Source organism: Micromys minutus (genome assembly GCF_963924665.1).
Source record: "Micromys minutus genome assembly, chromosome: 20".
Lineage (NCBI taxonomy): Eukaryota > Metazoa > Chordata > Mammalia > Rodentia > Muridae > Micromys > Micromys minutus.
The window spans coordinates 46519935-46546315 of record NC_137955.1 but is presented as its reverse complement, the minus strand read 5'-3'; the positions used below and the strand labels follow the sequence as shown (position 1 = coordinate 46546315).

The 26381-nt window shown below is 40.3% G+C and overlaps 1 protein-coding gene across 1 annotated transcript in view; it reads right to left on the bottom strand.

The window, feature by feature from the left end:
• SEMA5A (semaphorin 5A) overlaps positions 1-26381 on the bottom strand; it is a 402276-nt gene that overhangs the window by 201431 nt on the left and 174464 nt on the right. The window contains exon 4 of the mRNA XM_080933845.1: positions 10445-10544. Within this exon, the coding sequence (XP_080789971.1) occupies positions 10445-10544 (100 nt within the window). The remainder of the gene's footprint in view (positions 1-10444; positions 10545-26381) is intronic.

Sequence of the window (26381 nt, the reverse complement as noted above, 5' to 3'; positions counted from 1 at the left end):
TTGCCTTTGGCAGATGCCAAATGACAATGTTAAAGCCTGTTTATCCTTTCCCCCTCTAAATGTCCAAATAGGTTTTCTCTGTCTCAGAGTTTAGATCTTAATGACTCTAGGACAGAAGACCTATCACTGGGTCGCATCTCATCCCCCAGTGGCACATTAGCAACAAATCACAAAACATAACAATCCAGTCTCTGGGGCAACAGTGCAATCCTTACCAGAGGAAGCTGAATGCTGTCATCCTGTAAAGTGCTGCAGCCCAGAGGGTGTTAAAGAAAAGGTTAGACCATCAAAGGCATATTAACTAAAAAGTTCATTTCATCTAGAGACACCATAAAATGTAACTGTGACCACCATTAGTTATGAAAGACACGGGTGTTTTAAGATGACATTCTTTTAGAATAACTCAATTGGCCTCTGATGAGTATGATTATAAAAGCAAAGGGAAAAGTCTACATACTTATTTAAGGTGTTACAGCACAGGTGTGCTTGTAAGTGAGAAGGCAATGTTTAAGGGGAAAAGCCATGGTTATACCCTGAGAGAAATGGGGCCTGAGATGCAAACGCATAGATACATACATAGATACATACATACATACATACACAAATACATACATACATAGATACATACATACATACATACATACATACATACATACATACATACATAGGAAACATGTTAATAATGGAGACAAGAAACTTCTGCTATTTAACAAAAGCTTAGTCTCAAGTTGGTCCTGAAACAATTTGAAGACAAATTATATTTCCTATGAATTATCACAAGACAAGTAAGTCTGGGAAGGTTCTGCTAACTGAGAACTGTGCCTGGCCTGTATCCAAATGAAGATCATTCTTCCTGCTTTGGCAACAGCACATTTCCTTCAGCATGGCTGTCAATACCCCACAGCACGCGGCTTGACACAAGGGTATTTGACAAGATAAGCGAGTTTTCAGTTACATTAATAGATTTCAAAGTTTAAATATGTGAATCAGCTGGAAAGATGATAGATATACAATACAAATCGTAAAATTTTCCATAAAAACATTAAGTATAAATCCTTAAGAGATCAGGCATTTTAACACATGTACGGAATTTGAATGGTACTTCATGATACAGGTCTTCAACTTCTTTAGAATGACCCTTTCTAACTCTATGTTTACCAACCCTACGTCTATTCTAAAACATCTGTATCTTTGTGTGTGATCAAAATTATTCTAGAAAACATTTCTTCCTTGTGCTTTCTCACAGGTGTTTAACAAGTTAAACTTAATTATATATAAGTTTTAAGTGATATTTTTCGTTCTTTGTTAGATCCCTGCAGTTATACAATATATGCTGATGACCGCCATCATGTGTGTTCCGCTTCCTCCCGCCTCTGCTCCTCACCCAGTCTATCTCTCCCCTTGGTGGCCTTTGTTTAGTTGCCATCAATAGCAGCCGTGACAAGAATCAGCACTGCTCATACGTGCATGGGGATGTGACCACGCACTGGACCATGAGCCACCTACCAGCGGTCATGCTGACTGCTAAGGGCAACGTCCACCTCTACTTTCATGAGTCTGGTACAAGCATCAGCTCCTCCGACAGGGACAGATGGTTCAAGTACAATGATGGTGTTTTTCAATTGATAATATTTACATTGTGGATTTTTAATTCTGAGAGGTTTCTGATAATATATTTTTAAAATATGACTCAGTGTTACGTCCTCAGCCTGTTCTTTCAGGGACCAATTACCTATGGCAAGAGATTTACAACTCCCTGTAGTGCCAGCTCTGTGGGATATGACAGCCTCTTCTGTCCTTGTGAGCATTGTACTTGTGAACAAACTTATACGCTCCCAGAATAATAAAATATTTTAAAACTTATCTTAAATAAAATATTTGAAAATATGCATTGAATCAGTTATTGTTACTAGAAGGTTTTTAAGTAGTTCTGATCCTGTGTATTTATATTCTGTTCTCTATGACTAGTACTCTCACTAGTACCCTTGTATCATATTGGATCACTTAATTTTCTATCTACAAAAGGGTATTTCATTTTAACCCTTAAAAGTGTCACATACTAGAAATATACTTCAGAAATAAAACTTCTGCCCAATCATGTAACTATCACACTGACATATTTAAATGACAGGCTCCTTAGGTATAAGTGGACATGACTCAGAGGTAGAGCACTTGCTTGCCATGAAAACAAGGTACTAGGCTCAGTCCCTCCAACTGAAAATGGAACCAGACGATGGAAAGACAACTCAGTGTTGGACCACTTTCCAGCATGCATAAGACCACCTACCCCGATGGTATGATAAGACAAAGGGAAATACGGTCTTGTGGTGCACACATGGAGTCCCAGCACATAGAAGCCCAAGACAGGCTTGCCAAGTGAGTCTGAGACCAACCTGGGGAACAGAGCAATACCATTCCAAAAACAGCAAAAAAGAATCAGAACAAAGTGACACAAATCCATAAGAATATTTCTTTTAAAATAACAATAAAAGGCCTCAGAAATAGAGGGCCAGCTTTTGATTTAGCTAGAAGGAAGTGATGAAGGCAGATTTTTAATGCTTCCATAAAAGAATCCAGTATTATTAGCAAACCTCACAGATTGAGAGAAAAATCAGAGAAAGCTTTTCTGGGAAAAATACATTGAACAAAACTTATAAGTCAACACCATTAACAACCACTCTAATCATTTTACCTTCCTTACTTGTTTAATACAACTTGCAGATCTTTGAAGGTTGGATGACCACATGCTGACTGGATACACATGGCTTCTTTCATGCATCTCATATATGTATGATTTGTTATTTCCTATTTTCTAGTCAACAGAGAAACTCAGCAACTCAAAAACAATTCCAACTGAGTATTTCTGTCTCCTTTAACCTGTGATTTCCTAGGAGCATTTGTCACTTTAATTATTTACATGTAAAATAATTTTCTGGGCTCTGTTCAGTTATTGAAACATGAGCTTTAGTCCTTAGATTTAAGTAACAAGACTCATTGCTCATTCGCCTACATGTGTATTCCCACAGAATCCCAGTGAAGTCTCCTTGGACCCTCGCCCTCAGACACCTTTTTTGTCATCAATCATTGTCAAGCCCAATTCTAGAAATATGTCTGTACCTGTTTCCTCTCCAAGTTCTTTCTTATGTGACCACAAGCCCATCAGGGTCTTTCCTAACAATGTGCAGTAGCATCATCCCCTTGTGCATGTGTGAGCACATAAGCCCTCAGGTGTGAGAATCTGGGGCATCGCTTTGCTGTCAGCAGCTCTTCCCCATTGCCACACAGCACGGGATCCGAATGAACCAAACAGTAAGTCTGGAAATACTTCCACAGTCTACAAGGACTAGGTAAGAGCCACTAGCCTGAGGAAAGGTTGCCAATCCCTACATTAGAAGTCTAATTCCCAGCCCTGTCTTTGATCCACGGTCCCCACCCATAAAAACCTTCCTTTATGAATCACCTATGGGCACTCACATGCCAACTTCTTCCTTCCCAGACTCAGAAATCCTGTAGTTCTTCTGTGAGAACTGTCTACTGGTAATCAAAGCATGTCCAAGGCCCACCTGGATGGGAGCCTTCTCAGTCCAGCCTTCCTTTCCCTGAGTACCATCAAATCTGTTTATTGTAATTGTCCTCAGGGTTACTAAAGCTGTTCACAAAGAAATCACTAGCTCCCTTATCACTCTTGCTAAACCAAAAGTCAGGAATCTCCCATAATCCATAGTAGAAAATATTGCACCTTCATGGCTCATGCTATATATACTCAACTTTGTGGTTATAGCTCCAAACTCTCTGAAATCAAGGTGCAAATAAAGACACAAGACTGTGTCTCAACAAAACTTTATTTGCAAAAGACAGAAAAAGAATTCAAAGGCCACGGTCAACCGACTCTTGTACTTGGAGCTGAACATGCTTCAGTTCACCAATACCTAACATATTTCACAGCATACCGTAGCAACTAGTAACTCACCTAATTAATTGTCAGTAAATTAAGGATAGTAAGAAGGAAATATATAAGTTAATAAACTCTGATAAGCCCCACACAGAACTGGCTCAGAAGAGAGTTCTCCTGGCACTCAATGTCTATCATATTTACAACAACTTAATCACAGTCACAGGCTGCAATGAGGAGGCGGTGCCTGTGTAGTAATAGTTGACTCAAGAAGGCAGATGTAGGCCCCTGGTACAAAGAATTAATTATTCCACTTATCTCAAGCTCAAGTCACGCCTGAGGATTAAATCCTCAAGTAGCCTGGGCAGTACAAATATATATTAGTTTTGACTAACTGTATGGTTTTTAACACTCAGCAGGAAAGTGTAACCAAAGACTGAGAGAATTTGGTCACAATCCAAGAGAGCACACTCCCTAGACAGAAGATATTATTTAGATAACTACATCTCACTAAGACCGCCCAGATATGACTTCAGACCTTGGCTCATGAACTGAGTTCCTGCAGATAGCTGAGGGAGACAGATCCAGTATTGTTTTAACCTAAAATAAAATGATGGCTCACCTTGAGCCATGCTAATGAAGCAAAGAATGTTAAGTGCCAGTATTCAGGAGACACCAGCCCCAAGGAAGAAAAGAAAGGAAAAGAAAATGTAATTAAGTCCCAAAGTAAAGGTTCAGGTGAGGTCAGATAACAGAAAGGACAAGGAATCAGCAGCAGCATCTGTCCCTCATCTCCACCTGCTTCTCCAAGTCAGAATTAATGAGAACACAGCATCCTTATGGCCACCCCTTTGGGTTGCTTTGCATGGTGAGGCCACTACTTCCTGAATTCACTCCTAATCACTGATTTCATTCCTTGGCATGTGTTACTTCAAATTTTATAAGCTAGACTAAAATTCATCCTTCAAACTCAGGAAGAGACATGTCTGCTGAAAGCTGAACTGTTGATCCTATAAGCATTTCTGTGTTTGATTTGAATGATAAAATACTTCCAGCAGGTTAAATCTTGGGTAAAATTTTAAAGCAAAAACAAGGATCATAGCTATCTGGAAAAAAAAAACAACAACAGAGAATGGCACTAGGCAATTTTGGAAAAGTTAACCTTACCTGGATCTAAAACAGCCTCCCCCTGACATACCTTCATGAGAAGTCATAGAGTATTTGTTTTGTGAAGAAGGGAAAAAACAGCCCTCATTTTAATTAAACAGAGCCTGCCTTGTCATTTGGCGTAGTCTTATGAGAACACATGCTATCTTAAAATAATTCATTGGGAGGTTATTAGGGACAAGCAGCTCCAGTACCCTGGCATCCTATGGGAAAAGCTAAAATCAGTTTAAGACAAACCATCAAAAGAACCTGCTTCTCCTACTAGAAACTGCCAGGTAACCACAGTCTAGGAGTACATGGTTCAACCAACTGTATACATTGTTTTATTGCTTAGAAGAACATCTTATAAATATGTCCCTTTTCATCTCTCAGACACAAACATTAAAGAACTAAATTGCTGGTGGCCTGTGTTACCCAGAATATGAATCAGTGAAGGTGCTCTGTAAACATAGAACTTTAGTGTGTTTACAATTTTTAGCAGTTCTGAATACATAAAGTAAATTTGGCCAGAGGGAAAGTTTGTGACTCTTTCCTTCTGTGTTAATTCTGAACATAAAGGAAACAAATGGTTAAGAAAATACACTGAAATTATTCAACCGATCAGCTCACTGTAATTTCTAAAGAAAACTAACCTCTTCCTTAGGAGCACTTAGGTTTTCAAGTGAATTGAAGTCTTTTAATTTTTTTCTATTAAAAAACAGAACAAAACAAAAGGCTATGCTGATTGCAATTCTATAATCTTTTCTGTGTAGGAATATAGACATGTTCAGCTGTCTAGAAGAATGGCTATTGATTAGAAAGGTGATTTAGAGACTTTAATGCATGTCTCTGAGGTATGGGTTGGAATGATCAAGTGCGCAGTATGTATGTACCCATAGTATGAGTGGTCCTGGCACCAGGTTGGTGTACAAAGTACACTATGGGCTGATCCACACAGATCAGTGTAAGGTGTGGCACTATTGGTTGTCCTCACATCAAATCATGTGTGTAAGGAGACTTACCCAGACCCAGCATCTGTCTATTCTGTATAGCCATAGCATTCCTGTTTCCTGATAGAATTCTGGATGAATAAAGCCCAAGTGTTTTCAGAAAACAAATCATCAAATTTGTGATCAATCACAGTTATTATCTGATCCACTGGCTTCTGGGTCTCAATTCTACCACGTTACATAACAGATAGTTGAGTCAGCTGGACTGTGGATGAAGGTTGGTTTACGTCAGGGTCTATTCTAAAATAGTACATGTAAAAATATACCCATCACTGAATATGTCTATATTACATTGGAGACTTTAGAAGAATAAAAGTGTGAGATGTCAAATATAGAAAGTAAATAATTGATAGCCTATGAAACAAACAGAATTTAAAGGAATTACATCTTACAAGGAGATACAGGTGAAACAATGTTTTCATTTAGAAAGCCATCTGGAAGAAGTGTCCAAACAGCCACAGAGGAAACTTCATGGCCTTTATTGTTCACTGGCAAGGACCCTACAGGAGCTTTGATGATGCATTCTTTCATGACAAGAGCTCAGCATTTTGCACTATTAAGTGTAGCTGACTTGCAACTGGTACTGCACATCATGCTGTGTTCGTCAAGTCAACCGTTGTAGACAATCACCCTTCAAATTCAACGCATCACACAGAAACCTGTGTCTAGAGATCATTGCTTACCACCCCTTAAGACTGGATCCAAAGCACAAGAAGAACTCATTTGCAAAATATAAATGTTATCAGCCTCTCTTACATCTGCTGCTACAAATCTATCTACAGAAGAACTGAGCCTTGTAGCTTGTGAAGTATTACTGCCAATCTTTCAGGATTAAGCGCACAAACACCACAAGCCATTGCATATTCTTTGGCTCTGATTTTCCTTTCTTCTTTCATTCCATGAAATTGAACTTTGGTAGGTTTAGTGACAAGAAATCTACACTCAGGAGACACATATTCCCCTAAGAATAAAAACACATGGAAGTCAAATACCAGATGCAAATAATGAGAAGGTGAATAGTGGCCATGCTTGGCAAGTGTTGATTTCCTAATGTCTTACAGCATTTTCCACATTCCCTTAAAGGAAAGATGGCCAAGTATAATAGTTACAAAGGTGGGCATTATTAAACGGTAAAGAAGCAAGGTGAGGCAGAATTTGAACACTGATGTACTTAAATTCATTTGAAAGTCAATGTGCACCTTGGAAATCATTAGTGAATGAATCGTTTTGAAAATTGCTCGGATTCCTATTCATCTACGTTCTGCTGTTACACAAGCTCCGAGTGCCTGAGGACTTATATTTCTTCTACCTGATAAGCTCATTTTATCAAGGAGTGCTAAGCATCTTTAACTGACTTCAATCTCGTTGACATAGAGCATCATCTTTACAAAGGGAAGCAGCATCTAGTGCTAATGGGGAACAAAATAAAGATACCCATTCGATTTTCCACAGCTCAGATTTTTCAACCATTCCTGGTTTCTGAAAAACACACGTTATCCAAACTTGTCTGGCTAGGTCAGGCCTTCCCAAATAAGAAACCGAGGGCTAGGCTAATTTTAAAGTTTTTTAAGTGGTCAGACTCCCTCTCAAACATTCTGAGCCTAATCACAACAAATTTCCTTGATGAAATTTCTCCCTTTTTCCTTTGGGGTTATCTGCCTGAAATGCTGATGTGCATGAATTTGGATACATCTGGAAAGTGCTTGGTTTCCTCACACTGCAGGCTTGCTGGGAGCTTGTTAATATAGTTAGAATTTATCATGGGCTATTTCATTAATCCTCACAACAGCTGGAAGGGATGATAATAACCATACCAACTTTAAAGATAAGAAAATTAAGCTCAGAAGCAGGCTCAGTGTCATAGAGTTTAGGAAACCCAGCTTAGTTTCTTGGTTCTTTCTCATTTATCAAGTAGCTACAATGCATGAAACATTGTTCTAAATTATTGTCCCTAGGGTGTCCAGCCTCCCAAAGTATACTTACTATGAAATATCACGCTTTGATTACTGAAATTCAGGTGTCACTGAACATACTGTACTTTGTGGTATTTATTCTGGACACCAACACAACATTGCCTACCAGGGTGACTCAGGCACCGGTCCATTGGAAAGCAATGCTAGAGAGACCAGCAGAGCTGCTCAGATGAAGATGATCAAGGATGGTTTTTCACTGAGAACCATCCCTAGCTGCTACTGTACCCAGAGCATGCACAGGAAACATCCAGTCACAATCTGTGGTTTACTCTGTGTCTTCTTAATATCCCTTAAGAGAAGCTGGTGTCTTAACCAAATGCCAAATTTCCCAGTCACTCAGAGATGGTGGAGACTCTTCAGTCAAGCTAATAGAAAGCCTTTTAAAACAGTTTGAAAGCTAACCAATGTGTATAAGATCAACACTGTTTGGGCCATATTTGTTCCTGATTTTCTGGAAAGGGCCTTTTCTTCTTGGGTCAGAGTTAAAGGCAAGCCTTGAGATATTTAGACTTACTTTTTCATGTTTGTTCCATATGTAACTATCTGGAATAAAACTGGGGTCATTCTTAATCTGTTTTTCTAATATTTTTCCAGACATATATAAAGGAACAAATCAAACCTTAGTGTTAAGCTTGTCACCTAGTCTTATATCTTTGGGTTTCTACAAGGAGGAAGGAAATGTGTTACATTTCAGGGAACCAAACAAGCAAACAAAGAAAAGGCTTGATGCAACTATTACCTAGGAAGAAGATGACACTTATCGAGAAACAATACAATATCGTTAGCAGTTCAGTGGTAACAGTAGACCCTTGAGTACTCATGGAACCATGTAAAGTAGGTAATGTGGAAGTTCAAGACCAGTGGAGGATATTGGGTACGGCCCTTCCCTAAGAGAAAGATATTCCTAAGAAGAAAAAACGGCTTGAGCTGACTGAGGAGTAGCCAATATTCTGGAAATATTCAAACCAAATTCTAGAGGCAAGAAAACACACTTAATACCCATGGGAAGCTTAAATAATTCCATAGGCTTAGACCATGTGGGGAATTATGAGAGACATGAGACACCAAGCAGATGCTGGTAGTCAAAGCAGACACTGGGCTGGTATCCAATGGTGCACCCAAGAGCAGCCATTACATAAAACAAGAATTTTGTTAACTGTGGTTTCAAAAGGAAAGGAAAAGTCTAGACACCAGGAGGTCAAAGTCAACTTAAAACCCTTGTAATGTATAGCCTACACTCTCAGTTAAAGAGTGGGCTGAGATTAGCATCAGGAACTCCCCTTGTTCTATCTATGGGAGCGAGAGAAGGAAAAGGCACCAGGAATCTGTCTGTCTCATACCCACACTCTCCTCACAGTCCTCCAAAGTGCCACCTGTGACCACAGGCCACCTTCTACTCATTTACTGACAGTCTCAGTTACATACCCTACTACCAAAACATAGGAGCATACATCTGGGCTGCTCAGAGCCTATAGATGAGCTGCGGTGTAGAGTCCTCATATCCATAGGATCTGAAAGAAGATGACTCTAGGAGACATACTTCCATTAACTAGAAAACCCACAGCGCAATATAAATTCAGCTTCCATCAGGTCTGTCTTACCATACAGAAAAGCAACTAATGTGACAATCTGTTGCTCCAGGTGCCTTCCTCCAGTTCCAGAAGTATTCATATTTACATACGGCACATTTCTGAATGTAGAAATTGCACACACGTTCAGAGGAGATACCAGTGAGCATGAGGTAGAGAGCTCTTAAGTGTGCGGGTTGGGCTCCTATGTCCAGAAGTACACAGATGCTGACTCTGCACAGGAATCTTCTTTGTCTCTCATTGGGGTGAGCAGACAATATTTCCCCTGGTTTCTCAGCTTCCTGGCAATGGGCAATTCACTGTCACCAAAGTGGCATTGGAGGGTGTTGAGAAGCACATGGAAGCCTGTGGTGTCTAGAATTTTATGGCCGACGAACATGCAGATAAGTCAAGAACATGATTCATTGGATCTAACTGCCTGGGTTTGAAACTGGGGCCCATCTCCCACATGGCCCCTGGCTTTGGACAAGTTTATTTACTTCCTGTCTCACTTTTTCTCATATCTAACATAACTTTATCTCCTTTAAAGTAAGACCAGAACCCTGCTAGAAATCTCCTCTGTCATAATGGGCTGGCCAATTTCATGAATTCAGAGCTGAAGAGTTGCTGCTGGGTGGGAGGGGTGCTGACCCAGGCTTGCAGAGAGGAGCACATCTGCTCCCTCTCTGAGGATGTACCACATGACAAGTACCACATGGAATGTATATAGCACTACATCCTTGGATGAGCTTACATTCTTCAATAAACATTAAGTTCAGCCAAGAAATGCAGGTGTCACGCATAGATACACAGTGAAAACAGAAATGCCTGTGGAGGGAAAGCAGCGTCTCTCACCTTGCTCCTACGACAAGTTCTTTCTGTCCTGGGTCAAATGTTAACCTCGAGAAATCCACAGCATTCTCGGCTCTGAACTCCCGTAACCAGGGGCCAATTTCTAAACGTGAAATAAAAAAAAAAAAAGAAACAAATAAAAAAAAGGTAAAAACAAAAAAAACAAAACAAAATGGATGACCTGCCTCCAGAATGACAGAAAGGGCATGTCAGGAAGCAGGCAGAGCAATGGGGACTTGGCGGTCCCCTGGTGCCATCACTAGATGCCCCTGGAGGCTTTTGTCAGGATATCACATAATTCAGACATTAACCTGAAAAACACAGAGGGGACACACCCAATAAAGAACAATACAGACGGCAAGGCTTGGTTGCGATTTACAAGCCAGATGTGTGGTTTCCTTTGGCTGCAGATGAGCATTCACAGGACCCATCAAAGGGATACAGAATGGGAAAGATCATTTTTTGTGAGACCCCAAGGCTGGGGCCTACATGCTCACTAACCCTACAGGGCTTAGAAACAAAGACAAACATGGGTGTCTTTGTCTTTCCAGATGAGTGTTTCCATTTTACTTTGGTCCTGCAGTTAGATGTGTTAAACACATTCGGTTCTTTGTAGATGAGAAATTTGCAGCTCCGCCTAATATTCCTTTCCATGATTTCTAAGGGAAATCAGCAAACAGCCACGCTAAAGATACAGGCACTTTGTAAAACAAGCTCTAATAACTCCTGTTAGAAGGCCTCCAGCCAGTGTCTTATGGTTCTGAGTTTTGCTTGCTCTCTCCAGGTGTGCAAGCATTGCTGCATTCAAGGCAGCGAAAGGGGGACTCTCTGTGATGTGGCCAAGGACTATGTGACATCCCTCAGGTAGAGGATATTGTGATTGGGCTCTCCAGATAAGGTCTGATAGAGAAGAGGAAGCCCTGCTAAAAAGGGGAGTTGTCCATTTTGTCTGAGCACAGGGTCTCATTGAGATGAAATGAGAGCTCTGAAGAGCAATGTACTCCCTTGAATCCTGCCTCTTTCCTGGCACTGAAGAAACATGCAGCACATTGCTTGCCAGCTTCCAGATACCTTCTCCTCTTCCTTGGCAACCAACCATATAATCAGATGCTTGTTTCCTTTGATTTAGTGTTTGAATAATATCATACTGACTAAATGGGCATACACCAACTGTCAAACCAATGCTGTTATTGGTTTAAAGAAAGGCAATAATATATTTCAACAGACACTGAAGATCAAAACAGATCTATTATGGGAAACGTGAAGTGAGGTATCCTTGTGAGTGGATAGCAAGATATCTTCATTATCAGTTGCTTGGAAATTGATATTGACTGAAAGTTATTTTGGTCTAAGCTTACAGAAATCTGGGTTTTGAAATTTTAATGTAAATGCTACCCTGTTTTCTTTTGGGTATTTTACACACATTTTTTATGTTTATCACAAATTAATTAAAACTACTATTCATTTTAACTATGTAAATACCAGATAGCAGTACTATAAAATGTTATTAGTAAATGAAAATTCTAAGAACTGATAATGTAGTTAGGGCAATGGTGTTAATATCTCTATAAACATAAATATAGTTTATAGAGCTGTAGGAAATTTACAACTACAGAAAGGAAAGGCTAGTGGGCCCAGTGAAAAGAAAGAGTCATCCAGAATCATAGGGCAGATTTCCTTGAGGAGCAGGTAAGGAAGAAATATGGAGACCACAATATTGCTCTTCCCTGAGCTCATGTAGATTCTCCATTAGAGAGACCACACTTTGTATAAAATATTTTTTGTTTTGTTTTAATGATTTTTTGTTTTATTTAATAATAAAAATTTATTTTTATTTTATATGCATTGGTATTTTTGCTTGTATGTATGTCTGCATGCAGATGTTGGGTAGCCTGGAACTAGAGTGACAGACAGTTGTGAGCTTCTATGTGGGTGTTGGAAATTGAACCTTATTCTTTGAAAGAGCAGCCAGTGCTCTTAACTTCTTAGCCATCTTTCCAGCCCCTCATCTAACCACGTTTATTTTAACATGAGGACCATGTTTTCTTTCTATTCCTTCCTTACCTAGCTACATTTACTCCTATCTATCTATCTATCTATCTATCTATCTATGTATCTATCGATAGCCATTCTTACTCTAACAGTGCTTCCAGGTGATGGGAAATCAAAACCAAAGTCCTGGTGTCTACAGCATGGAAATGGTGGTTTTTATGTGGTGGCTACTGCATTAGGTCTGAATTTAAAGACTAGTGATGAGTAAGGCCATTCACAAGAGTCATCAAATTAAGGAGGAAGAATGAAGGAAAAAGAAAGCAACAGCAGCTTAAGAACCACTGGAGCGGAAATCTAGAGGTATATTTTCCTATGCACTATAGGGAAACTGCCATTCAATTTGGACATTATAAGAGATGCAACAAGAAACTCTTACAACTTTTCAAGTGAGCACTTAACTTACTGAGGCAAAGATCCTGAGGATAGAACAGGACATTGACAGAGAGGGCGCTGTGGAAAGTATAGAGGGTGAGGATAAGAATATCAACTATTAAAAACACTAAATACCACCGGCTTTCGGTGGTAGGCATGAAAGCAGAAATGCAAAGAGGTATGTGAGGGTCTCTTTAGTCAGACTGGTTACTGGAGTGAGACCAAAGTAGAAAATTTAAGAAATGTTATCAGGTTAAACCAAGGAGTCAATGTTCAAGGGGCATGACTTGATTTACTAAAAGTTCGTAGATCAGCAACCATGAGAAAGTGTCCCACTAGAGCTGACAGGGAGAAGGTGACAACAGAGACATTTTCATACATCACTCAGAGCAGAAGTGCTGACATGATATGTAAGTTCAAAAGCATCTGCACTCAGATGGAAACCCACAAAGAACCCTGATACAGTCTCGCAGGCTGGAGGAAGTGTAAGCCTTCGTTTGCCATAACTTGCAGGCTCCAGCTGAAGACGTGGTCCTCTTCTAAATAGAAGAGGGAAAGAAAATCAAAGCCAAGGTTGACCTTGCTGCTGTGGTGCTAAACAAGCCAAGTAAGAGCAGGGAAACTCACTGCAAATATCAGGAAAGGATCGGGCAGCTTGTTGGCCATGCACACACCAATTAAAGATGCAATGCCCAGCAGGAGTGGGAAGGAGAGAAGGACTTCAGGCTGAGTTTTTCTTCTGAGAAACTAAAGAGAGAACAAGGGTGCTCCTGAAAACACCCTCAAGACATGTCAAGAAACTGGAGTAAGAAGTGAAAACGACTCGCGGTAACAATATAGTGGTCAATGTTGTTTTACTTCATCCACTCAAATTCCAACATGTTTCACATGCCCACCCCCCAAAAACAAACTGTATCCTTTTCAGGCATCACTCACTCACAATCAACCAAACTGTATAATTTGTTCATTATAGTTGACTATGGTATTCCTGATCTGTGTTTGTCTGCCCCAACTTTGTACACCATATTCCCTCATTTCTTACTGAACCTGTCAAGGTCCTTGTACACAGAGCAACCTTTCCAACTAAATCCTGCATGCAAACCACGGCCTCTCAGTGTTCTCTACAGGCCCGAGTCACAAGGCATTATCTTCTTCTAATGACCAGGGCTCTGATTTTCCCAGTTTCATCTTTTTAAATGTCTACTTCCTTCCTAAGTCAGTCTTCGCTCTAACATCTCCAGTATAACTAGGTCACTTCTCCCCAACATGTACAACTGTATCTAGTGTTCAGGAATGCTTTAAAAGTTATTTGGTTGTGCTAATTTGCTATTAACAGCACATAAACTAATTGGATAACGATCCCTGACATATGGCATGCTTGAGAAGCAACAAAATTAGGTTTGTGTGCATTAAGACAAAATCAATAGGGAATATATAATGCAAACATTCAGCAGTTATTCCAGACCAAAAGGTATAGCTCCTGATCTCAGTGTGATGTTGTAATTATCATGATAATCTAGGTAGTAAGGTCGAATCAATAGCATTATAAGATAAGAATCTCAGAGATCAACTGAAAAACACCTTAAATTATGAAGAAATATATACAGCATCAGAAAATCAAAAACATGTACATACAAACACATATAGAAACATACACACACATATACACTCAAAATACATATGTACACATACAGACACACAAATATACACATTTATATACACATATATGTGCTCATATGAGACAGAGGGAATTAGGCATCTAATAAATACGAGCAAGACCCAGAAGTCTTAGCATCATAAGATATAGAATTTACTTTCATGATAACAGATGTTAATAAGAGCACTAAATACGTCATTATCAATATTGATTTCCAAAATTCATAAAATGAACAGAAACAGATTACCTAGGCAAAATCAAGTTGATGTGGATCAAGAGAGGAGACTCTAGAGCCTGAACAGTGGGTAGAGAACAGGGTTTGCAGATGGTCAAGAGAGACGAAGAAGTCAGAGAGACAGTCCAAAGAAATTCTCTGACAGACCTATAAGATTTGTATGACCAAAGGAAACTTGCCAAAAATGGCTAACACGGTCACCAAGAGAATGGAAGGGAAGTCAGTCTCTCTCTCTCTCTCTCTCTCTCTCTCTCTCTCTCTCTCTCTCTCTCTCTCTCTCACACACACACACACACACACACACACACACACACACACAAACCTACAAATTCATACTGAACACCACATGTATCATTTATGACACTTGAAAACCCTGGAAACCCCAACCTTAACACAAACATCATTCCTGACATATGACTCTAATGATTTTTCACCACAAAGTCAGGTGTGTCAATCTGTGCACTCTTAAGACAACATGAGCTCACTGGTGATGTTGTGTCACTATTTTACCAAAAGTGTGCAATTTCTGTTTTTAAAAGAAACATGGATTGCACTTTCAAGAAAACTGTTTTTTATCAACATGGAGTGAGGGTTAATAAATTTGGTCAAAAGTACTTGGAGCTTTAAACTGTGTGCTGGATAGACATATGCATGTCAGAACCCCTTTCATTATACTGGGGGAGGGTGATAGAAAACCTGTTATCACAACCAAGCAAAAATCGTTCCAGAAATAATGTAGGTAATGGTGCCATGAGCTGGGAAACTTTAGAAATTTGAAAATATGGACACAAAGGGGATCCTTGTGCTGAGGAGCAGCTCTTGATCCAAACAAGGCAGTGAATCCAGACTGGGGTGGGCAGCAGCAACTCTAAGCTGCTCGACGTGCCTGGATTTGTCGGAATGGCTAAGGGTGGACTGGCGTGTGGCAGCTCCAGTTTCCTACCTCATCCTTTCACTCCGAAGTCAGTTCGGGGACAGAGAAAATGTACCCTCAGTGAGGACTGGGGATAATGGGAAGATATTACCCAGGCCACAGAAAGAAAGCAACGTGCATCCGATGAAGATGTTGCAGCACAAAGCAAAACCTGCCATATCTACCACGCCTCCTGCAGCTACTTGGTTGACTCTGACACTGAAGCTGCGCGTGGAGAATATGTAACAGGACCACCGGCTCCAGACCAGCTCAGGCAAAATCTCAGCAGGATGGCTGGCTCTAGGTTCCCTTATAAACAGCTTGGCCTCTGACTCTCCATATTCCCCTCGCTGCTGCCTCATCTCAGGCTGGAAAACTGAAGCAGGGAGAGAGAAGTCGTGCTTAGATCAAAAGCCAAGGACACATAAACTCAACTAGTCATGGAGCTGTATTCTGAAACCTCTGCAGGCATAAAAATGCAGCAGCATATTTCCACAGTAGGAAAACAAAAGGAAAAACAGGGAGCTCTTCATTTCAAGAGTAAATTTATTTCTATTGATACATTGTTAAGCAAGATCAATATCTACTTTGTTTCCAAATGCAGACTAGGCAACAGAGAAGCACAGCTTCAGGGAGCCTGACTCACAAAGCCAACCTCTCCTTCAGCCTGCACACAAGAGCTACCACTTTCACTACTGTTAATATTAATAATGATCTGTGTATCAAGGGAACTGAGGGGGAGCCCGTTCAGAGCTGGGGAGAAGGCTCATGCAAGTCTGAAAATCTGAGTTCTTCTGATGCCCAGAAGCCACATAGAAATCCCTACACATCAGGCTACATTTATGATGTCAGTAATCCTACAGGAAGGTAAGAGGGAGAGGCGAAGAAGTTTATAGGCCACTTTGTCTGACATACTCAGTGATAAACAATATGAGACATTTTGTCACATGGTGTGGAAAGCAAAGACTGGTACCCAAGGTTGTTCTCTGATCTCTATGCCAATGCCTTGACACATGCATGAACACATGCATACACACATACACACACACACACACACACACACACACACACACACACACACAGAGAGAGAGAGAGAGAGAGAGAGAGAGAGAGAACATACCACATTTACCATGTTCACTATCCAAGTTTTAGAATCCAAATTTTTTATAAACACTGAGGATGAAAATGCCCACTATGTACAGATCTGCTTTATTAAGATGTGAAAGGTTCTGCAAGAAGAAGACAAGATTGAATAAGTTGAGCTGAATAGCTCCAGATGCATAAGCAGTCAACCCTGAGTTCCTGATGTAGGCACTGGCGAAGATGTAAGAGCTGGCTCTTGGCTATTGTGGGCACAGCAGAAACAGTGCAGGGTTGGGTACACGGAACATTTTGGAAAGTCTTTTGCTCATTTTTCCTAAGGTATAAAAAGGCAATCTTACCTCAAATATAGTTAATGCCCTTGGCAAGCCTCTTTCTTTTGTGAAGTTCATTTGCAGTTTCAGTGACTGCATAACTTGCCCTATCAACATAATTGACGCTAAGACTATGATTACAAACCAAGGGAGTGAAATGTTTTTAAGCCCATAAGACAAAAAGGACAGCATGTATGCACTGGTTTGCTCTACAGTCACCTGGTTACTAAATGGTACCATTGTTTCTCTTATAGCTCCCTTTTCTAGACATCATCTTATCCCATATGCAAAAGCCAAGTTCCCCTTGAGTAGTCAGTGTTCCACAGCAAGAATCACTCCTAAAACTAGATTTACAAGGACTTCAAGACCCAAAACTCATGGGTGTGTCTAGAAGGAAGTCAAAACTAAATGTTTCATCAGGGACCAACCATTCCTCACCTAGTCAGCTAAAAGAGACCACTACCTTCTGAAACCACTCCTAATCTGAAATTCAGTTCACTTTTCTGTAATTTCTCTACCCTTATGACAAACACTTAAAATATCTTAGGAGCTAAATGTCAACAACAAAAGTTTCAGGCAACTACTGGCCCAGGTACTTCTGAGTTCTATATGCTTCTCTTAGACACACTTGTCAAAAGGTAATAATCCAAATTTCTCAGGAAGATGCTCAAGGGACATCTTGTGAATGAACTTGCCTTTTCCTTTCATAGTTGTTTAGAGCTTTGTAATTGTCAAGTCTACTAAATCCCTTCTAGCAGTTTCCTTAAGATATGGACTAACATGGCCTGCTTTTTTAAAAATTTTTTTAATTGCTAGTAACTCTCACAAGAAGCAATCTATAGTCAACATTTTAGAAAACAGTAGTGGGGATTCATATGCAAAGTGAGTCTTGAAATTCTAGGCTAAGATTAGCCTAAAACCACCAGCTCTCCCCAATAAAGCTAGTGCCCAGCCTGCTCTGTCTTAAATGTGTGAGATTGTCCTACTGAAGGGTCTTCATCTTGCATTGTAACCCATAACATATGACTGCAAGCTATAAAATCTAATTGCAAAATCTTAATGTTGTGCCAGGGGACATTAAAAAGTAATTTTCCTTAGATTTATGACTTTAGAGTTATACGCGCCGCTAATATGAGTAAAATCGGGAAAATGAGCACTTTCCATTTAATGGGCACTATCTTCCCCCACCACCTCTCCCATCCCATCCACATGCTAGGAGTAGCTTCAAAGGGTGCCATAGAAGCCACAGCAACCTCAAGTCTGACTAGTGCTAAGAGAGCCAATCATCTCTAAGTATTATACGGGATTTCAGAGTAGTGTTTGAAGGCTGCTTAGTTCACATCCTCAAGCGATACTCACATTGCCACATTCACAATCAGAGTTCAGCTTTAGAAAATACTTCACTTGCTTAAGCCATGATGTTCCCCCTCCTGCCCCATCTGAAGACCTTATGTTCGGTATTTCTTTTCTTTTCCCGTTACCTGGAAATCACACTTTGATGTAATATACCACCTCTGCAGAACTCAGAAGCAAGCTATGAGAACTCAAGAAACACACCACATTACTAAAAGAAGTCTCCCTGCTTGGAGAAATGTCTAATAAGTCCCAAGGTGGCCACTTTGCATAGCAGAGATTCCTGGTATACACTAGAACGGGAACAGAACATATTTTCCAGGATAGGCCCACGTTTTCCCCAGATCGTATCATTATGACAATCTGCACCAACAACTGTGGGAATTCCAGTACTTCATTTATGTGGTCATGAATATTTATTAAGTCTGTGCTATATAAAAGAAACTACTGTAGTTACTGATTGGGAAACAAAGTCACATTCATAATTTAGCTTCAAAAGAACAGACACAGGAAAGATAAGCTGAAGAAGATATTAATGGGTCCCATGAGGACAAACAAAGGTATTAAGTGTTTTCCTGAATCTCTGTGCAACAAATATATTATACATATCATTTGGAAATCTTTAGTGGCCATATAATAAGGCTAATAATAATAGGTAAATTAATTCTATGCTTTAACTCAATTTACTTAGAGTATTTTGATATTATCCAAATAAACCTTGATGTGCTATATTTACTGCTTCTCTAGAATGTGTTTGAAGTTCAATGAAGTTCAATATTCTTTGGAGGAAAGAGGGCATGCTTGTATAGAGATTTGAAATGTGTAGGCATACGTGTGTGAAGGGGCCTGTGGATACTTGAGGCCAGCCTCAGTTTCTTAAGGGCTATACACAGTGTTTTTGAAGCAGGCTCTCACCAGGGACTGGGATATTCTGATTAGGCTAGGCGTAATAGCAGGCACACACCAACAATCAGCTCTCTTTATTTCTACCACACTGGGTTAAAGTGTATACCCCCATGCCTGTCTTTTTGTATGACTCGGGTACTCATGCCTGTGCATGTAGTATTACCTACATAGCCTTCTATCCAACACCCTCAGTGTGTTCCTCATACTTACTTTACCTCTTCAGTTAGAGTGGCTGCTTCTCAAACTCACTACCTGTACATATCTAGTGTATTCCATTTGGCACAACACCCATTAAAGACTGCAAAAGCAATCTTCCTGGATAACACAGAGGCCTTGAACTATGATTACATAAAAGATGAACTAGACATCTTCTGAACCAACTATCACTGAGGCCATTAAAATGGAATCAGAGGCTTTTCCCAATCAAAATTTCCCCTATTCTCCACACACATTGTTGGAGCAATGTGGTTCTTTGAATTATGCCAAGTTTGTCCAGAAGCTCATGTGCAGACCTCTCTATACCTTGGGGTGAAGTGATCAAGTTAAAAGTTGTTTCTTAACATGCTAATCCACCAGGTTAATGGTATTTAGACAAATTGCACTTTAAAAGAAGCTAGATCATAACTGAGTCCTTGAAATATACTCCTGACTGGTATGATTTTTTTTCTTGCATTTACCTGAAAACATTTATGTATGTTGTATAGTCTACATTATCAATGTGAATATGGTTTGCCTTTGGCTATGTTGTCTCAGTATGATCCCTGGAGGGGCTATAGAGATATGAACATAAATCTTTCAGACAGATGCTCCAAGCCCAGTAGATAGTCCCGATGAAAACAAGAGTGAGTCATAAGATTGCCATTTTGTAATCACTTTGTTAACTATGACTTTGGGGATAATTTAGCACCATTTGTAGAGTTATATGTGGAGCAAACTGTCTCCAGCATCTCCTGGACTTTGTCAGATGCCCCTTGCTGCTTACTGTTAGTCAGCCTGACACAACCTAGACAACCTCTGAAAGAGACCACAGTTAGTAAGATTCCTCCTTCAGGCTGGCTGTGTGCCTTAGGGGAGGGGGGCATTGACTATCAATGGGTGTGAAAGGGCACAGCCCGCAGGGGCAATGCCATCCCTAGACAATGGCCCTGCGTTGTGTGAGAAAGGTAGCAGAGTATGAGACTAGAAGCAAGCTAGTAAGTACCATTCCTTCATCCTTTCTGCTTGGGTTCCTGAGCTAGCATCCCTCATCGGTAGACTGTGACTGAGATGAGTAAGACAATAAGCCCTTTTCTCTACCTATTGGTGCAGGCCATGGTACTTATCCCAGCCACAGAAAGCAAACAAGGACAGTACCTTTTGTAATTTAAAATTCCAATCAACATATCACCAATTTAGGAAAACATGACTGAAAGAGTAATAGCTTTTCATAGTATTGCAAGTCTTTCTTGTCAACTATCAAACCTGTAAGTCTTGGAAATTCTTATAGGTTATCTCCTCTTATTATGATAATCACTGTACATTAAAAAACTATATATTTTTCTGTATGATATTCAAATACTGTTAATTGGTTTAAATGAGTCAGAGATATATGCAAGTTACTAACTCACTTAGGTGATTATTTAAATAAATTAAAACAGATCCAAGTTCTCTTTAGTAGTATCACAGTGAACATTATAATGCTAAGGGAAACAAGGCGGCTGCAGCTAACTGCTACATGCACAATTAGTTACCTTTATGTCCCTGTGATAAAACACCTTGATCATGGAATCTTATAGAAGTAAGAGTTCACTTAGGCTTATGGTTGAAGACTGGTAAGTGTCCATCATTATCCCAGGGAAACAGCAGGCAAGGTAGGAGAAATAGAGGCTGGAGCAGCCAGATAAGAATTCACATCATGATGCCATAAGCAGAAAACAAGAACACAAACAAGAAACTCCAGTCTTTAACATCTCAAAGGCAATCCCCATTGACATAGAGGGCCACCTGTTCAAATAGGTGAGCCTATGAGAAACATTCTCTCTCAAACCAGCATATGTGTTTTCTTTCACACGAAGGATCTAAGTTTAAATGCAGAAGGAAATGCAGTAGAAGGAGTCTTTCTACTATGCAATGTAGTAAGATGTTTCAATGGAGGGAAAAGGGAGGGAGTAGGGACTAAAGCAAGACAAGGGTGCAAATATTCATCACCACAGATATTGTTTCATGTGGAGATGCTAGTCAGATTACAGAGATAGATGAAGTATGGTATATGACAGATGATAGCTAGATGATAGATAATAAATAGAAAATAGATGATAGATAAGTGAGACAGATAGGTTGAAAATTGATTGTTAGATAATGGACACATTGATAGATGATTTATAATGATAGATCAGTAGACTGATAGAGAGACAGATAAAACAGATGATAGATATAGATAATAGGCAAATAATTGATGATAGATTGAGAGATGACCGATAGGCAGATAAATAGATAGAGGATAGATATAAACATATACCTCTATCTGCATACATATCTGCATACACATATACACACATGTGTAAAGAGACAGACACAGAAACAGTAAGAGGTAGGAAGAGCAACATAGCTCAGAGATGAAGCATGTACAGTAATCTAGCAGAGAACCTGAGCTTGTCATGAAACACATCAGGAAGTTCACAACCACGTATAACTCCAGCTCCAAGAGACTTAAAACCCTCTTTTGGTTCCTATAGGCACGTGCACTCACGCGTAGATACTCCACTCGAAACACACTTACATGCACATGATTTTAAAAATCTTTTAAAGGTCTTAAAAGCAAGTTGTGGTGGATGAGGACAAATGAGGACCAATGTTATGTGTGTATAAAGATGTTATTGTGACCATTTAAAAATATAGAGAAAAGTAAATATTGTTAAAATTAAAAATGTATGCCTTTAGTGGCTGGTCCATAGATTTATGGGACATTATGTCTCTTTAGAGCCAAGGCAGCCACCTTCTTTCTAGGAGGTGACATGTTTATGACTGGAAAACAGGGCAATGCCATCCGTCACGTACTTAGTAACATTCACTTCTATTTCCTTTCATAGGAGTTATAGAACTCCCATGTTCAGAAATGGGAATAAGATAGATTTCATACTTATTTGTACTTCAGACACTTGCATAAAAAACAGTAAATTACCAACAGACTACAATAATCAACACATACTTCATTCTAATATCCATTATTCTATTGAATAAGTACCACTAAGATTCAGAACAGAAATCCAGACTGCAGTCTGTGACAGATAAATCTCTCAAGGGATCGGAAATAAGTGGTTACATCCATTGCCATGTGCCCCAATTCATTATGAAAGCCACACAGAGAGAAGAAATCACATTCCGGGACTCGGTCGGCCCCATGGACCTCCCAACATATGGACTTACTCAAATGCAGCCAATCCCCAGCTGCCAAGCTTCACCGTCTGCTTACAATGGCTTCCTTTGTTCTCAGGATACAGGCAGCACCACGGTCTGCTGTTCAGCGATTGGGCATGGCTATGTTTCACTTCTCTCCCATCATACCTCAGACCAGTAGAAAAGCGATGGGATAAAACCTTGTACTGTTGTGACTGCCAATCACTGCTGTACGGTATGTGATAATTTGTAGGTATCTGGTGATCTGGACTCTTTCTAAATCTGTGCTGATACCTTGCTCTGTTATTAACTAAGAAGTTTGAATACAGTTGCCCAGAGTTTGTTTGTTTATGTCTCTGTTGCCAAAAGAACAATTTTCTGTGTGTGTGTGTATGTGTGTGTGTGTGTGCCCCTTTGTGTGTATGTGGTGTGTATGAATGATAGATAAATCTTTCAGAGGAGTTGGAAAGAAGCATGGTTTACATCCATTGCTATGTGTGCCCCAAGTCATTATAAAAGCCATACAGAGAGAAGAAATCACATTACTGGATCAATATTTATATTGGGGCTTTTTGATACAAGATCAAATAGAAAATGTTTTAGGTTTTGCACGTTAGATTCTTCTTCTAATGTAGTATAAACATAGCCTCACCATCTATGAACATGCTTGTGTCCCAATGAAACTTGTTTGCTAAGGAGTCACTACAGATTGTTTTAGAAAGAGCCTGGGTCACCAGCCCTATCTATATTATCACATACCATAAAGCAAGACCAGGCAGGAGAGACTGCAGAATGTATACGAACAGTTTTTCATCTCTTCTGTCAAAAATGAGAGCCATGGACAGAATCATTACCCTTCTCATAAAACCAACAACAGCAACAACAACAAAAGTCAGTGCACATTCTCAGCAGTAACACAAAACCATTTGAAACCACAGCTAATTGCCATTGTCCCATTTCATCTGAGAGAGAAGACCAAGCGGTCCAGGGCTCCTGCCGTAGGCTGCTGGGTCTGTATCTGTTGGCCATGAGAAGCATAGGCCTTGTACTCAGCTTGCTCAGTAGCAACTACCTCAAGCTAACCACCTCAGGTGCTTTAAGAAATCTTTTTTTGAACGTGAAACATAAAGCTGATATTTACAGCTTCAGAAGTCTTATTTCCAGTAGCCGTGGATTTCTGCCCCGGTTTAGCACCCCCAAGAGAGCTCTCTGCCTGCCCCATGCCCTCAAAACATTGAGCACCACAAAGAGGTCCAGAAAGAGACGTGGAAAGGAAAGGAATGTTGCTTCTGCTCTGCTTCTTAGGTTTATTTTGGAGTATCTGCTTGTTTTCGTTTGCAGATACTAACCTGACAGGATCCATAGGCCTGGCTGTGTAACAGCAACTCCTCTGTCCCAGCAGACCACACAGTCATTGTGAGGACAAACTAGAAGCTGTATTTATGGCATGGCCGAGATCCTTAGGGTGCTGTGAATTCTATGTCACAGGCTCATTCCAAAGCTCCTGTTTAGTATCTTGACACGCTCAGATACTTATGTCCTGGCATATCCCAGAGGAGGACTTCAGGGACTTCACAGCTCTGAGCTTCTTTTTAACTGTATTTATCATCGTCACTGCCCTAGTAGACCAGGCCCCACCAGACACAGTGCTTAGCTATCATTTCAACCTTTCATGCAGTCAATACTGACCAAGTCTATGCTTGACACCACTCTAGAAACTACAGCCAACCCAGGGCATAGAGCTTACTGCTGCATTCACAGCCTGAGACGCCCGGGGAGGGAGGCAGATCCATGAAAGAAGTAAATACTGTGATGGCAACAGAGAAGGAACAGGTTCATGGTGTGAAGTGAATGAATGTGAAATGGAGTACACAGGGGGAACACCTTCCGGAGGTGACAGTTAAGGTGGAATGAGGATTGGAAGGACTAGCTCCCCAGAAGACTATAAGAGAGGATTCCAGGAGGTGCTCCTTGGTGAGTGGATCCATGGGTAATGGAACAGGGGAGGGGCAGAGAGAGGAAAGCTAAAAGGGAGGCAAGGCACATGCTCTTTTGCAAGCCAAAGTAAAAGACCCAAGTTTCTATGTCTGACAAAGACACAAACATACTACTAAAAAGTTAGTCATTACCTTGGCTCAGCAGGACTATGGTCATGACTGTGAATCGTCAATTGCACTGTTGTTACCACAGACAGCCTTGAGTGGCTGTGTCTGAGTTCTAAAATAATGAAGATCCAATAGTCATCAGCAGTGTGTATATGTGCAACAACAGGTCCTGTTGCAAAGCCTGGGAAGCCGAGGCATTATATAGGAGGGGAAGGAAGACAAGAACTACACAAACTCTTAAAGTCATGGCAGCTGGCTTATAGGGTATAATTGCAGAAGACAGGATGCAGGAGACAGCAGGGAGTCCAGGGAAGAAGTGAGGGAAGAGAGCACGTCTGGGGGAAGCTGTATGAAATGATTAGGCAACTTTGGGTGGCACCCATGCTTTGCAGTACAGCCGTGCCACCTATAGTTCCTATTCTGAGATGGGGTGATAAACAAAGGTTGGGGAACAATCACAAAGCTTCTTCTCACAGGAATAAATGGAGCAGCCTTCTAGAAATCCCAGTGGGTATATGACTTGTGGATATTCACTGCTTCTGCAACTCAGGGGTAGATGCACATAAAGAAAAGATTCGATACATGCCAAGACACAGGTGGTCTTTACTAAGGCAGCGCACACAGGGCACCCATAGGGGGCAGGTCAGAATAAGAACAGGGTTAGTGGGTCAGGAAAATCGACATATGTATCATTGAACAAAGAAACAAATGAAAATACACAACGACAATAAAAGAAATACCATATACTTCAAGATAAGGCTCAGGTTGTCCTCTGTTACGATCCACAACCTCGCTAGTTCACAGAAGAGCTTTGGAATGAATAATTCCTATAGTATTGATCTAAGAATTAATCTAATTGTTAAATTCCACCCACAGGTCAGAATGTCATTTATTTCCATCTGCTTCTAAAGTGAATTCCGTTTCTAGACATGAAGATTCAAAAATACTCCCTCATCCAAACTTTCTCCAGAATCCCATTGTCAGCCAGGTCAGCAGTTACCTTAACCATAGTAGTTCTTGCCCCTGGGCTACCTGGAAAGGCAGGCTCTGGGCATGGAACTTAGATGCATTTCCAACCCCCTTTATGCACCAGTTGCTAAAGCTTTGTTCTGATTTGCTTCTGTCTTTTTGTCAACCAATTTTCTATACATAAAAAAAGAAAAAGAAAAGAAATTGGGGATTGCAAACAGAGACATTGATTTCTGCCTCCCTGTCCCTCAGGATATGAAATTCAATAAATAATTTTTTTTCAGTTTAAGAAAAAGATGAAGCAGGTGAGGTTGGCTGACTTGTTGACACATTGGCTTCCAAATCAAACCCAGAGAAAAGGGAAAAAAGAAGATAACTCCATAATAAGTTATAAGAAAGTATAAGCGGAAACAAACCCCCATAGAGTTCAAAGGGACTTGTGTTTAATCAGACAAAAACAATTCTTTATAGCCTTAGGAGCCCATGTGGTGTGCATGGAAGCTGAGCCACAGGATGGATTGGGCATGCGAGCCTGCTTGTATTGTGCTATTTTTTCTTTCTTTGTTTGCAACTAGTGTTCAAAGAAAA